At 45.5% G+C, this 15547-nt stretch overlaps 2 protein-coding genes and 1 long non-coding RNA gene across 7 annotated transcripts; 2 read left to right on the top strand and 1 right to left on the bottom strand.

Annotated features, from left to right (window-relative positions):
* The first annotated feature begins 479 nt into the window (after window positions 1-479).
* Window positions 480-4534, top strand: LOC100834615 (probable glucuronosyltransferase Os01g0675500). Of its 2 annotated transcripts, none has more exons than XM_014899824.2 (4): window positions 480-657; window positions 845-1983; window positions 3328-3577; window positions 3966-4534. In XM_014899824.2, exons 2-4 carry the CDS (start codon window positions 1064-1066, stop codon window positions 4134-4136), a joined length of 1341 nt encoding a protein of 446 aa, XP_014755310.1. In that variant the 5' UTR covers window positions 480-657; window positions 845-1063; the 3' UTR covers window positions 4137-4534. The 2 variants fall into 2 exon arrangements, with proteins under 2 accessions (XP_014755310.1, XP_003569552.1); XM_003569504.4 differs by having other exon boundaries at window positions 842-1983.
* Window positions 4535-5362: 828 nt separating this feature from the next.
* Window positions 5363-13116, bottom strand: LOC104582835. 3 transcript variants are annotated; one of them, XR_002962876.1, is made up of 5 exons: window positions 11650-13116; window positions 11451-11564; window positions 11316-11362; window positions 6906-7654; window positions 5363-6197 (listed from the first exon to the last, which is right to left on the bottom strand). It is a non-coding gene; the product is annotated as an uncharacterized LOC104582835 (long non-coding RNA). The 3 variants fall into 3 exon arrangements; XR_730874.3 differs by having other exon boundaries at window positions 6906-7309; window positions 11650-13113; XR_002962875.1 differs by lacking the exons at window positions 5363-6197; window positions 6906-7654 and having other exon boundaries at window positions 10640-11362; window positions 11650-13101.
* LOC100830100 (polygalacturonase) lies at window positions 6235-8566 on the top strand. Of its 2 annotated transcripts, XM_003566941.4 has the most exons (6): window positions 6235-6823; window positions 6937-7068; window positions 7161-7331; window positions 7513-7533; window positions 7628-8143; window positions 8217-8566. In XM_003566941.4, the coding sequence occupies exons 1-6, from the start codon at window positions 6626-6628 to the stop codon at window positions 8451-8453; spliced, it is 1275 nt and encodes a 424-aa protein (XP_003566989.1). In that variant the 5' UTR covers window positions 6235-6625; the 3' UTR covers window positions 8454-8566. The 2 variants fall into 2 exon arrangements, with proteins under 2 accessions (XP_003566989.1, XP_024314141.1); XM_024458373.1 differs by lacking the exon at window positions 7513-7533.
* Window positions 13117-15547: the final 2431 nt, after the last annotated feature.

Here is a 15547-nt window from a genome sequence, read left to right as displayed (position 1 = left end):
ACGCCACATGCACCGCCTCACACGAGCGCCGTCGTCGAAAACTGGCCGTCGAAGTAGGCGACAATTGACCCGTCGTCGCTGCCTCCTACGATGTTTTTGTCGGACACCGTCCAAATGCTTAGCTTGACAAGTCATCGCCATCGCTTCCTCTAACGATTTAGAGTTAAATTAGTTGAAAAAATTTGCAGATTTATTTTATACAGAGACGCATGTACACATTCCGAAGGCCGAAACAAATGTACATCTAACAAACGATTTATCGATTTATTAATTTGTCTTAAAGTTAATTCGAATAGCCAACAATTTGATGCAACAATTACGACATCTAACATGTTTCATCCATGTATTCTTATACAGTATCATTAATCAAGGTTTAAGATGTTATTGTTGCATTTTATAAGTTTGTGAACTACTCCATCTTTTTTTACTCAATTCTAAAACTATCCTTTTTTCAAGCTCATTTACTCCTTGGCACTCCTCGCCCTCGGTTGTTGGCCAGCTATACCTCCCCTCCCTCCCTCTGCCCCCATCTCGCTGCCGAGCGACCCAGACCCCTCGCTCCGTGGATCTTCTTCCTCCTCGCCCGAGAGCCGCCACCCATCCCGCTGCCGAGCACCCTAGCTCGTCTTCCTCCTCGCGCGAGCGCCTCCACCGCAGGTTGGTCTCCCCTTCGATTCTCTCGCTCCCCACCGTTTCTCCTCCCATCACCCCACGAACGGATTCCGCCCTTTAGCTTCCCGTTTCATAATCTTCCCCAATTCGTAACTGAGGCAAAAATCAAGGTAGGGCGGCCCTCCGCCCGTGATTTTCATGCTCTAATATGTTCCAATTTTGGTCACAGCAGGAGAGAAGGCTGAAGTTTTGAAGCGTTATTTCGGTGTACAGTTGGAATTCTGCGGACAGAATCACAATACCTGTGCTGCGAAGCCTGTTCCTGTTGGGTAACTGATCGGTTTACGTCTGAGCTGGTATCAGATGAAGTGATTGGAGCCCATCTTGTTGGTAAAACGGCATTATTGGGTCAGAAAGGTTGTGCCTGCGACTCTAGAGCTGTACATGTGCAATGGCCCGAAGAAATGCTGGGGCAATGCAGCGAGAGGGGTCGGTTAAGGACTGGTCAGAATTTGATCCCTCTCCGTCTCCCAAGATGGCGTACTCACAGTCCTATGTTGCAATGAGGGGGCTGCTGACTTCACTGGCTTCACTTGATCTTGTCCTGATGTCGAGCAGCATTAAATCTGCATGGGCAGTTATATTGTCCCACAAGCATGCTAGGTCCTTGGAGAGACCAAAGTCAAAGGGGATGGGCTGGGAAAGGGCCATGATCCGTCTATCTGTGTGTTTCATGATTGGCATTTTCATCGGATGCACCCCGCTCTTCCCTGCTGATTTATCAAAGAACATGCCTTCTGAAAAGGCGGTGCTTCCATTCGACGGTGATGTGATTGATAGACGGCAGATGATAGAACATCAAGGCACCGAGTTGGAGCCATTCGTAGCAGAGGCTGAAGCTGAACCAATGAATGAGCCACAGGTTGAGGACAGTCCTCCAGTTCCTGCAATGTTGGATGATGAGGCAGATTTTGTGGAAGCCTCCTCCATTCTACGTTCTGTTAATGATTCTGGTATTGTTATGAGAAAGCAGCTAATAGTTGTCACGGCAACAACCGTTCGACCACACCAGGCATATTACCTTAACCGTCTGGTTCATGTTTTGAAGGATGTACCGCCTCCTCTCCTGTGGATAGTAGCAGAGTGGCCATATCAGTCCCGTGAAACAGTAGAAATCCTGAGGTCATCTGGGATCATGTACAGACATATTGTCTGCAACAGGAACGCTACAAATATTAGGAAGATTATTGTCTGCCAAAAGAATAATGCAATTTTTCATATAAAGAAGCACCGTCTAGATGGGATAGTGCATTTCGCTGATGAGGAGAGAGCATACTCAGTTGATCTATTTGAAGAAATGCGGAAAATCAGGTGACAGTTCTGTACTAGCATTTTCTTTGCTGCAAGTTATTACGAACCTGTAGCAAAAAATATTAAAATCTTGACACAAAACTCAGTGTTAATACGCGTCTTCATCATTTTACCTTGTCATCAAATTTTAGAATCTATTATGTCTTGGCTTATGCTGACGAATCTATTATTTCTCGGCTTATGCTGACCTTCGTATTGCTCACTGCATGTCGATGATGTAAAATAATCTTGGAACTGCTTGTTGCTTATGAACAATTGAACACTGAGTCCACGGTTGCTAGTTAGTATGAAATATTCTTCTCCTTGTCAAATCTGCTGAGACTGAGTAATGTTCTAAACTTTACAATCAACTATGGTAATAGGTTATTTTCTTGAAGCTAAAGTACACATTATTGGGTTGGATGGAGTCTGACACAGAGATGCATGTTTTCTTTCCTCCTTTTGTTCCACTTTTCCATTCTTTATTTCTAGTAGCTTTGTGTTTATTTCCTGTTCCCGATGTTTGGTGCTAAAAGATGTCCCACGTAGCAAAACATGGACTATTTTAAGCATTGTAGTGGTAGTAGGACACAAAGTTTTCTCCACTAAATAAAAGCTTGATTGATGATTACTTTACAGGCGTTATAAAGAGACCCATCAAAACGTCTTGTTTGTCTAGTCAGGTGTGAGATGAATTTTTTTATTGCCGGCTAACCTAATAATTACAGAATTTATAAAGGCTTTGAGATAACCACTTTATTACAAATTATACAGAGAAGTAGTTGTGCGTCCCGGTGAGACAACAGGTTGACAAACTTGAACTCTATTTATATAAATGTTCTTTGCTGAGATATCCTAGAATGCTAAATAGGTTTGAACTCCTAATCTGCCAGGCCTGGGATTTAGTCCTGACCCTAGACGAATCCATTTCTCCATTCTACAGATGGTCAAATAAAAGTTGCCAGGAGTCTTTTATCTAATTTAGTTCTAGAGATGCATCAATTATAGGTATCATGATGGGTGGTGATGTAATCTCAGTCAAGTGGTGATAGAAGTACAGAGGGCCCAAATGATATCCCTTGTCAGGAGTTATTTATCTGAACTAGTTCTAGGGATGTGTCAGTTATAGGTATCATGATGTGCGGTTCTATAATCGCAGTTAAGTGGTGATAGAATTATAGAGGATGCGAAATGGTGTTTGTTCTCAGGTGAAACCAAGAGAGGTGGTAATCTCTGCTTGAAATTTTACATCAAAATGTCTGTTACTGAACCCAATAACATGAAATGCGACCTATTCTTGCAGAGCATTTGTTTCTCATTGTAACAGTTAAGATGAACCTCATAATTTTGTGCTATGTTCTGCAGGCGCTTTGGTACATGGCCAGTAGCAACACATGTTGGGACCAAGTACAGAGTGGCTTTAGAAGGGCCCCTTTGTAAGGGTGACCAGGTCACGGGATGGCATACAAACCAGGGAAGGGGTGTACTTCGACGATTTCCAATTGGTTTCTCTGGATTTGCTTTTAATAGCACTATACTTTGGGATCCGAAGAGATGGAAGAGCCCCACCCTAGAATCTATTATACTCCATTCAGGTGGCAGGGGTGGATTGCAGGTGAGTTCTTTCTTCAGTAAATGTCAGAATACCCAGGTAGATGAATTGACTTGATATCTTAATTTCAGCTTAGCTAAGTTTTAGTTTGAAAATATCCCCTGAGCATGCGATTATTCTACTCTTTGTGAAGAAATTACCATCCTAGCTGAAACTCTGCAATATTAATATTAAGTAGGCTCTGTGAAGGTACAATCTGTTGAAGTGAACATCTGTAATCATTGGGATATTTATTAGAGCAAGTATATCCGACACAGTGCTTTTAAGGAACCAGAGTTGCATACCATTTCCTGTAGTGTATGATATACATGACCTGCTAAGGCAATGCTTACTATATATACACTAGCATATCAAGAAAGCATCAATATACTGAAACATGGTGGCATTGCAGGAGTCAAGATTTATTGAGAGGCTTGTGGAGGATGAGAGTCAAATGGAAGGCCTAGCAGACAATTGCACTCGGATTATGGTCTGGAATTTTGATTTGGAACCTCCTCAACTCAACTACCCTACTGGCTGGCTGCTGCAGAAGAACCTAGATGCTGTTGTGCCAATAACGTAACTGTCTTGCCACACCAGCTTTTTGTTTGCTCATACTATAGTGAGTGATGCCTTCCTGAACTTGGCCGCGTCCAGGATCACGCGAAGCTGCTCTGCCAAGATCTTGCTCAAAATAATGCCATATACTAGTAAAAAGTTGAAAGAAAGAAGTCTGACAAAAGAAAACATCCCCCTTTCTCTCCCTCCCCCTCTGCTGCATTCTTTTTCGATGCTCATATTTTACCCATATTCATCCGGCTAGGTTTAGTCATGTACATCTTTTTTCTCTGTTTTACATGCATATATCACCTTACAGATGTGTAACTTTGCCCCATTGCAACTATTGAAGAGCAAAGACATATTATATTCTTGATACATGAGCAAAAGCTAAATCAAAATCACAGATTGGATTCGACAGTATGTGCTGTCCTGCTTGGTTTCTGTTTTCTTCCCAGTTCATAATTCTCCTTGTGGCATCGTATTTGTATCTGTTTTGAGTTGTCCATGAGCATCATGTATGCTGTTTTGTGCAAAATCCGTAAAGACTTACCGTGCAAAATGCGGAGCTCTGCCTGCTGTGACTTTCCCAAGGAGTAAGAAGTTTGTGCACCGTAAACCAAGACAGAAGAGCTAGCCTTCTCGGATCGCCAAATCGTGGTAGACGGGTGACGCATTTGGTTTGGCGCGGTCCGTTCGGGTCGGAACGGACAAAATGCGTCACCAGCAGGGCGACCCATTTGCGCCGCGGTCCGGATTTTGGTCCGCCTAAACGCAGTCCGGCCCCAAACTTGAGGCGGGTTTGCGTCTCCATGGACGCCAAATGGAGCGCCGCGTGGTCCGGTTGGTGCGCGCGATCAGACCCCCTCGCCTTTCCTGTCCCCACCCAACACTCCCTGTCGCGGTCATATTAAATGGGGACCGGCCCCGTCCCCATTTCGTGCACCCACCCACTTTGCCGCCGAGCACCAAAACCCCAGCCCAAACCCTGGCTAGCTCTCCGGCAACTGTCCGCCATGGCCCTGAAGAAGATGTGGCCGTCGTGCAAGCACGACCACGAGGCGGGGTTCTCGTTGGGGTCACGCAACTGCGGCTGACTGGCACCGATGGCGACGCCCTTTCGCGTCACGTCGTCGGTGCGGCACCCAGGCCGGCAGTACGTTGACGTGCGTACTGCCTAGCACTACTGGGAGCACGACATTCTGGTGCCGTGGTCCAGTCAGCACCGATGGCGACACCCTTCCGCGTCACGTCGTCGGTGCGGCACCCAGGCCGGCAGTACGTTGACGTGCGTACTGCCCAGCACTACTGGGAGCACGGCATTTCGGTGCTGTGGTCCGATGTGCACCTACCGCACTGGTGGCATCTGAAGAGTGGGTTCCGGTGCATAGATGTGAATAATCAGTTAACCAATATGTACTGTAATTACTATTGGTTGTTACTGGGACACGAATAGATGTACTTCCTTCTTGGCAAATGTAGATGCACATTCACATGACATTTTTCATTACAGCTTGGTACTTGATTGCTTTGGTTAGCTGTGGCCTCAACGATTTATCAATTTCACGGGGTGAATGGGTTACATTTGTTGGCATGCATGCGGCTCATACATCTCTCAGGCCTGAAATCTCTACTGTGTTTACATTTGTTGGCATACATGTGGCTCATACATCTCTCAGGGTCCTCAAATCTCTGGTGTGTTTGCAGAGCGCAGCAAATCTAATTGGCCAAATTTAAGCACATCCTGCTGTTTCTAGCAACCAAAAAATGTTCTTCTAGCCTCTATACTTGGAAGCTTCAACAAAGGTTGTTCACCTCCTTACTCCACATATTCTTCATGCTCGCAAGGATCCCACAACCCGTACAAAAATTTCAGCGCAAGAAATCTCCATCAGACCGGCACCCTTGGATCGAGCCCCATGTCTTTCCTTTTTCAGCTAAGATCCTATAACTGAATGAAAGTTCTGTTCAGCAATATTCAGAGACCTTCCTGAAAAAGTTGATGTTCACATGAACATGCCTTCTTTCCCTAAAGAGTTGTAATTAGCACTGATGAGGTGCAAAATGATTCACCATTTCCACAAACCTGCATAGCGCACATCTGTCAGGTTAAAATTGTCATGTAAAGTGGGCCTGAAGAGTGCAGCACCGAAAAATGCATGTATTTTTTGCGTGATTTTTCTCCATAGCGAGTGCTCCAGGTGTTCTAAATTTTACTACTAGCATCTTAGTGCTGCAACCTCAAGAGCCAAACGGGTTAGCTGGAAGTAATGGGCAGCACAACTTTTTAAGCACATTTCTCTCGATTCCCATCCCAGTAGAATCTTCTATTGCTACACTCCAAACATATATGCCAACTTATCTAATCAACCCGAAGCAACCTGAACGGGGAAGATCCAAAGATTTCCAACCCAACTTGGCACCTACAAATAATCCTACCGATGTTAGGCTTGATCCCATCAGTCGTTGCATACAACACCACATACCTAAGGAGGCATTCTTCTACTTCTACAAATGGCCTCCAATGTGCTCGCTTTCTCTGCGTTCCGTATAGTGCCATTGTTAGTGTGCTGTGTACTCGCCAAGGGACACATGGAAGTGATCCCTTTGACAAATGGGGTTGATCACAGAGGCCGGTTTCTAGCTTCAAATAATGTCTTCAATGTGCTCAGATATGGGGCTCATGGGGATGGACGCCATGATGACACAAAGGTACGTGAAATGCAACAACACCTTGAAATATAGAGCATGATTTTTCTTTCCCTAGACATGAAAGTGAACATGGAATGCTTACCACAGGTTTTTTGTGCATCCCCTTCTTGTAGGCACTGGAAAAGACGTGGGCTGCAGCTTGCTCCTCTTCTCATCCTGGCATTCTGCTCATTCCCAAGGGCAATAAATACCTCACGAAGCATGTAACCTTTTCTGGCCCATGCAAATCCAATATTAAGTTAATGGTGAGATAGATGGATAACAAGAACAATGCATATATTCTTTGTTTTCATAAGAAATTTTCCAAACAAAGATCTCAAATTCCACCAAATTCCAGATAGAGGGTACTTTGGTGGCTCCTCAAAAGAGATCATATTGGATCGAGCAAACCATTAGGCACTGGATTCTGTTCAAAGCTGTGAGAGGTCTGACTGTCACTGGTGGTGGGACCATTGATGGAAATGGCAAGATATGGTGGCAGAACTCCTGCAAAGTAAATGCAGAACTCGTAAGTATTTTGAACTTTTAAATTGTTCACTAATGAAATGTATCTCCTAGCACTGTGAAAATGTGATGTCACTTTCAAGTTTAAAGGTTAACTAATACAGCTTCCATTAGTGCTATGTTTGAAAAGCACAGATTCATATTTTCTGAAAGCAATATAAATTATTCTTTTCTTTTCCTTTCAGCCTTGCAGACAATCTCCAGCAGTGAGTGCACTTCTACAATCTTCTTATCTTTATCACAGTGAACTAGCCTTGTTTTCTTCATTACAAATCGACTATTTTTCTTTTCAATTTGCAGGCTTTGACGTTCTACTCTTGTACAAACCTGAAAGTAAACAATTTAGAACTGTTAAATAGCCAACAAATCCACATGTCAGTGGAGTGTTGCAGTGATGTAAGGATATCCCGCCTATCAATCACAGCCCCCAGCACTAGCCCCAACACTGACGGCATCCATATCGCCCATAGTAAGGATGTGAAAGTCAGAGACTGCGCAATCAAGACTGGGGACGACTGCATGTCAATCGAGGACGGAACTAAGAACCTACATGTGAAGAACATCGTGTGTGGACCAGGTCATGGGATCAGCATTGGGAGCTTAGGTGATCGCAACTCTGAAGCTGAAGTTGCAAATATCACCATCGACGGTGTGCGACTACATGGCACGACAAATGGAGCTCGTATCAAGACATGGCAGGGGGGACGTGGTTATGCAAAGAATATCGTGTTCCAGAACATAATCATGGATAATGTATGGAACCCAATCATTATCAACCAGAACTATTGCGACTCTGCTACACCATGTAAGAAACAGGTACAAACTCGACAACCAAGTTGGTTTTGTTCATTTGTTATGTGCATAGATATGACCTGTGCAATTGTCGCAGCAATCGGCAGTGGAGGTGAGTAATGTGTTGTTTAAGAACATCAGGGGTACAAGTGCCTCAAGAGAAGCTATCAAGCTGAATTGCAGTCCAACTGTACCTTGCCATGGCATAGCCTTGCACAATGTCAGGCTTACTCTAAAACGAGGTAGTGGTGATGCAAAGAGCACTTGCCACAATGCACAATGGAGGAAACTGGGAACAGTTATGCCACAGCCATGTAATCTCAATAATAATTGATAAAAATATGAATTAGGCCATGTATAGATGCCAGAAAGATATGTACATGATAGAGGGTGAAAAGAGAGCGACAGCTAGTTGTATTACCTAAAGCAGTGTATGCGCAAAAAAAAGTAGTAAAATGCACCACAGGTCCTGTAACTATTCGAGGTGTGTCAAGTGAGTTCTAATTCTATCAAAGTGCATATTTGCACCCTAATTCTTTGTAAGTTGTTCACGCATGGTCCTATTTGAGCCCGAGCCGCTGCTGACCTGCCAGGTGGCATGTTGACCGCTGCCACGTCGGCCAAGGTCCCACCGTTCCTGTGGTCTGGAATTTTGCATAAATCCCCTTATAAAGAATGGAGACTCCAGTTGCAAATTTTCTATCATTCTTCTCTTTCTTCTTCCCGTTGCTTGAGCTGCCCGTGCTGCCGGCCCGCTGCCATGTCTCGACCGCAAGTGCCTCTTCCGCAGCGTGGAAGAGAGGCAAGAAGAAGGGATTCCCTCCAACACCGCAGCCCCTGCAAGTTCCTATGCTCCGAGCGAGGTGGGGAGAATCAGGGGAAAGGACCGCAGAATGAGTAAAACGGAAAGGTTGGGCTTATTTGGACTTTTCAGCGACTTGTCAGTTAGCCAGCGTGGCGGTCAACATGCCACAAGGCCGGTCAGCAGCGGCTCTGGTTCGAATAGGACCACGCGTGAACAACTTACAAAGAATTAGGATCCAAATATGCACTTTGATAGAATTAGAACTCAGTTGACATACCTCGAATAGTTATAGGACCTATGATGTATTTTACTCAAAAAAGTATTACCTAAAGCAGTGAACCAGATTCGTACTACAGGCCAAGCAGCCAAGAAGAACAGATGAGCAGAAAGGATGTATCTTTTGGCATGCTTTCTTCTTTGGATTGTCCAAGTGAAGTCATGCAATAGAAGTACACACGCTAACATTCAAGTGTTCTAAAATAGGCACAATAGTTGGGGCTTGCGATGAGAAATATTTGCAATTTGATTGTAGTTTGAGTTGTAAGATGGATTGTTCCAACTTATTTTACATCAAATAGTTACCATCATCCATGATAACTATCGCTAACTACAATGATTTCAAATAATAATATTCCACAGCACTATGTACTTTTTTCAGGCTGATTATTTTCAATTTTCGATAAGTATCTTGGAGGGAAAGTAGAACAAAAGAAATTATAGACCATCAAATGGCTAGCAATGTCACAAGATCCCATTGTAGTGTTCAATGAAAGGCATGTTGCTCTATGATTGAAAATTAACCGTGCAGTCGTGCACAACTTTGCCAGGCGTAAACAGGAGTCACTCATGTGTATATTAGAGCAGTAATTCAGTCGGAACAGGGAGCAGTACTGTAGTTGTACAGTTTTTTTGGATTTCGGCTTTATAGCTTCTTTCTTAGGAAATAGGTTTTGTAGCTTTTTCCTAGCTTTCTCTTCTCTTACCGCTTGGCTCTGGTTTTGGTTCACCTTTCGTTTCTGTGGTTGTAAGACCTGTCGACTGCTTGGTGTTTCATCAAATGGAAATGATGCAAACCTTGGTGCGCGTTTGAGAAAAAAATAGAGCCGCAATCGGGTGAAAGTGAAATTAGTGTAATTGTATCACTCGGTCAAAATATGTTCTTGCGTGGTGTTCCGAATCCAAAATACACGAGTACAGTAAGCCACCACAGCCTACATTCTTGGCCCTTGTGAGGGAGAAAAAAATGGCAAAAAGTGCATGCGGATGAGTGTTTCACCACGAATAATAATAGCTCGCAGGAATTTGATTTTGGAGAAAGAGAAATGACCACCGGCCTATTTGGTGCTTGTCTTTGGTTAAGAACTCAAGACTATTGGATAATGTAGACATTATGGTCAAACTTACTTCAAGAAGTTTGACTTAGGACAGAGCTAGAGCATCTTATAAAAAGGAACGGAGGGAGTAGTATCTTGCAAAGTTGCAAACAATGAAACAAAAATATCAGTATTATGATTCAATTCAAATCCAGTGGCCACCTTCTCTCTCCTGGAACTGGAAGTAGAAATGGCAGAGTTGAGAAATACATCAGCTCCAGTATATCCAGCTAGTTAGTAAATTCATATTTATGCTGAAGTGTTTGGAATGCCTCAGGTGCCTTACCGATTGACATGAAATCCACTTATTTTGATGCCACATAAGGGCTTCAGCTGGTGCAGACAGAACAGCGAGTGAATAAGGGAATCAATTCACATCCATTCAATTTAGTATTATATAGCATTTCTAGAGTTTGTTTCCAAGTTGTTTAGTTTTTTCAGTTTGCTAGGGTTCTGGCATTAGGCCTCAAGTCTTGTATGATGGCTTTATAATGCCAACCTCCTGATCAGATCGAGCAGGCATTAGAGAATCTAATTACCCCCCTTAATGCGTCTTCCCCTGCCTCTGCAGTGCGACAGTCCCCTCCCTGGTTGGAGTCACGACGCAGAGGTCCAGGGGTTCGGCGCATTACTCACCCCGGTTATGCCCTCCAATCTCATCCTCCGACAAATTACCCACCACGTGATATTAGATGAATGAACTTCAGAACTCCAGGGTCCCATTGTATATACCACTCACACTTTCAGACTCAGACTTCCCACTATAGTAGTTCTACTTTCAGCGAAGTCTCTTGGTGACAATTGATAGTCCACAAGGATGTGAGGAATTGTCAGCATATCGGGATATCCAAGTACACTTGCATCGTGAATAATGACCAACGTCCTTCTAATACATCAGGATAATTAACAATGCCCTCTAGTTCCACCAAATTGACATTAACAGGTTGACGCATATTGATAATGCAAGAGTTGTAATCACCTTTCCATTTGTAATTAACAATGCAAGAGTTGTAATCACCTTTCCATTTGCTGCCGTTAATTGGCCTCCGCTTGAATAAATCTTCCCTGCATTTATAAGGTAATGGTCAACCGCATGTCTACACTTGATCTACCACAAGCCAAAATGCGTTATGACGCCTCCAATAGAGAATACCTTCGAGTCTCACAAAATATCTGCACACCTCTAGTAGCAGTGAAACTACACAGTGTGCCCTCTTTGGTGGAAAGAATCTGAAACACTCTATGTCAGCACCTTCACTGAGTAAATCTGAAAAACATATGTAGCTGTTAGATCCAATGGGGAACACAGCAGAGGGAACATGTGGAAGATAAAAGTGTTTTTCCACAAACACCTCAGCCAGCCTCCTCAACATCGACTGATACCATTTGACAATAAGCAGCACCAATGTTTTCATTGCACAATCCTCAGGTCTTGTCACTGGTAATCACATATACTCCGATGGCAAACAGAACACTTGATCATGCTTGATTACATCACACGGCTCAGCACAACATGTGAGCAGCTCCCAAGTCCTGTTAGCCATTGAATTTATCTTCCTGCTCCTGTTCAGCATTTCATCGAGCACCTTCTGAGTATGGGCATCACTAGCGAACGAGCTCGAAACGAATGATCACGACTGTAGCAGGAAAGGCCAAAAGGCACCAGAACTTGACAAACAGTCAAGCAGCAACTTTCCGCACACCGGTCCTTTGTCTTCTTTAGTGGGCACTCAATAGACACAGGCACACAGTGGTTTTCGCCACAATCCCGCAGACCCGTCACTGGGGCATGGCATCGAACACTTGGTGGGCGTCGCTGAAGCAGAGTCGGTACAAGCCCGATGCTGGCCGTGTTGGTCCTTGCAGGGGTGTGGAGGCCGGTGAAGATGCACCTGCTGGGACTCTGGTCGTGAGGATCAGCTTAGCAACCGTCGTCTTTCTGTCTTGCGGAGCAAGCAACACCCCTTCCTGCCTCAAGGTCGGAAGATGCCGATTGCCGAAGAGCAACTGCAGCCCATCACAACTGAATGCCTCCTGTGCGGAAGATGAGACCCATGATCCATTGCTGCAAGAACCACAGTAAGAGCACCCAACACCATCTCCTCTCGTGGTTGATGGTGTCCATGATCTATAGCCACCGTAGTAGGCCATCACGGCTCACCGCCGAACAGGAGGCGGCGGGGAGGCGAGGGTGAAGAAGCGGAGGGAATGCGCCGCTGCCGGAGAGAGGATTCACGCACGGGGTGTGCTGGCGCGGAGGAGGAGGAGGAGGAGGAGGCCGCCATTGGCTGCCGGCGTAGGAGGGGGTGGGGGGCAGACAGCTCAGCGCAGCCTGGGCCCACCAGCCATCTTTCTGTTCTTCCATTGAGTGCTGTACTCGGATACGCACCATTTAATGCTTCCATCTCGATAGACGTGTCCTCCCCTGCCACGAGGAGATCCGAGCCCGGAGCCGGCAAAGCCCTCTCTTTCACCGACTCGGCCCAATTCCGACGAGCATCCCATCCCATCCCATCTATATAATCCGGGAGGTCGGCATGAACCATTGGCGATTGCAACCGATAGCACTAGCGAATTAGCCTTCCGCGATAAGCTTAGACGCCCAAGAACACGTACGTAGGAGATCCCAATTCCCAACGATCGAGTAGCGAGCCAAGAACACCATGTGCTCCACCGATCGAGCCAAGAACCTTCCCCTCCCTACCAAGAACCCCCCGTGCTGCTACGCCGGCCTCAAGAGACCGCACGCGCTGATGCTGGCCGTGTACGACCCCGCCGCCGCAGAGCAACGCGCCAACGCGGCCAGCCACTCGGCGAATGCCGGCGCCCCGGTCCCGTTCTTGGCGCCGCCGCCCGTCATCATCGACGCCGTCCCGCTCTCCGCCGCCGCTCCCTCCAAGGCGGCCGGCGAACCAGCCGAGCCGTGGTGGCTGCGCGAGCACCTGTTCCCGCGGCTTCGGCTCCGCTTCGACCTGCCGGTGCACTTCATCGCCGAGAAGCCCGTGACCGCCACCGACCTCGACTCGCGCCAGAGCCGCTTCCGCCTCCCGATCCCGGACGTGATGCGCAACCTCTGCCCCATCCTCTCTGACGAGGAGCTCGAGGCCGCCAGCATACCGCGCGAGGAGACCCCGGCGCCAAGGCCGCCGCCGACCGAAGAGGAACTGCAGGGGAGGAGGAAAAGGATGGGCAAGAAGCACGGCGGGCTACCCGTGCTCGTGGTCAACCTCGACGCCGGCATCCAGGAGCTGCAGCTGACGCGGTGGGAGAGCAGCGGCGTCATCGTCATCAAGGGGGAGGGGTACAGTCAATACATCACCCAGTGCAGCTTCAAGGCGGAGGACGACGAAGTCGTCCAGATCTGGGCCTTCAGGGATCGCACGTTTCATTACTTCGGCGTCGACTTGTGCCAAGAAACCCCACTTTTTGTCCTGCTAACCAAGAAAGAACGGCAACCGGCGGCGTAGATAGGGAAGAAGGAAGAAGAGAACCGAACAAGTGCGCTACATACACGTACGAGGCCTTGCTTTTGCAGAATTGTTAGATTTCGCAATCCACGTCTATACTCTTTCTTGATTTCGGATTTCAATCTATCAATCGTGCCTTGTGTTTGGCTCCAAGAATTCAAATTTTGGAATTGAATTGTTGGAATACGAGATCGTTCGTAAAACCGTTTTTTAATTACCATCTGCAAAGAATCAAATGAAATTCATGCCTACGCTTTTCAGATTTTAGATTCGAATGTACCAATCTATAAGTCTGTATAATTCACAGGTGAGATTGTTGTTCTGCATACGTTTGACAATTTCATTGATACTACCTTGTTTTGGCCTCCCATGAATGGAGCCTAAAATTCAAGAATTATAATTGAAATCTTCAAATAATCTGGCGGTTACAAGGATTGAAATACGTAAACCAAAATCCCCAATTCGGGGGAGAACATGAATACTCCCTCCGTCCAACAAAGAATGTCTCAAGTTTGACCAAATTTGAATGCATCTTGTTGTTGTTCTCGACAACAATTAGAGCAAAGGGTGCCAATGCTCGATTGCACAAGTGCGAGTATAAAAGTAGAGTGTGTATGCCGGCCTTATAGCGAAAGTTGCCGTACATTTGGACAAGTTGACACGTCGATATTTTTTGAATAGGTTTGGTCGACCCTGCGGGTACGACTTAATCCTATGTTAGGAAAGGCTTCGAGGGGATTGTTAGCCAACTGCTTGGGCTGAGCGGATCTTCCCAAGACATCTTTAGCGAGAGATTCATCGGGGCCGTCTCGTACTTGGACCGAACTCGTCTTTCCAAGTATCGAGGTTATGATACCTTGGAACTCTAACCCAACCCTTTCTCCTTCGAGCCCGTGCTAACCAAGGTTAGTTCGGAGCCTCGAAACTAGAGTCTTCTAGAAGGCTTCCTCGATGCCGGTCGACTTTTAGTCGAAAGCGGAGCTCGAGAGCGAACCTTAGAGGGAGCACTCTAGCCTCTCCCCTTGAGTTTATTCAAGTTGAGAGTGAATGATACATGCCCTCATGGGGGGTATTTATAGTCTAGGGATCCATGACAAAAGACCATGGCTACTCTTGAGAGAGAGAGAAAAGTGAGGGCAAAATGGTAAAAGTATCTTTTTGGTACATAACTTTTGTGTGCACCATGTGGGAGAAAATGATGGTTGGTCCTCACACTTTTCTTGCCCCTTACTCTAGCTCATTTCACTCTTTGACCATCGTATTAGAGGTTTGAATTGTTGACTTGTCTTCCTTTATCATGTAGGATTGACTACGCCACGTGAGCATCTTGACTCACGCTGGAAAGTTGACTTAGTCGCCGTCACGTAGGATTTACGGCCCGACCAATATAAAGGTTTTATTTTACTACAACACATCTATACACTAAGTCATGTCTATATACATGCAAATTTTGACAAACTTGAGACATCTTTGATTGGACGGAGGGAGTAAAACAATTGGGCACAAAACTTATAGGAACCACCTGCACTGCACACATGGATCCACCAAAATGCACAAATCTTTCTCACATTTTTTTTGCACGTATCTTTCCGATGAATTCATTTCAGACAATTTTGAATTTATTTAATTAAGATTTTTTTCCCCTTTTTTCAAAAAGGAGAAAAAACCGACATTAAGAAATTATATGGTGTGAACAAGTTTTAAGGGGGCTTTCTACACTGTAGTTTACATCTTTTTTATACTAGAATTTTTTTTTGTTTTGCCTCTGCTAGAATCTGACCTT

Source organism: Brachypodium distachyon, chromosome 2 (genome assembly GCF_000005505.3).
Source record: "Brachypodium distachyon strain Bd21 chromosome 2, Brachypodium_distachyon_v3.0, whole genome shotgun sequence".
Taxonomy (NCBI): Eukaryota; Viridiplantae; Streptophyta; class Magnoliopsida; order Poales; family Poaceae; genus Brachypodium; species Brachypodium distachyon.
Note: the sequence above shows the minus strand (reverse complement) of the source record. Positions and strands in the feature narration are given on the sequence as shown.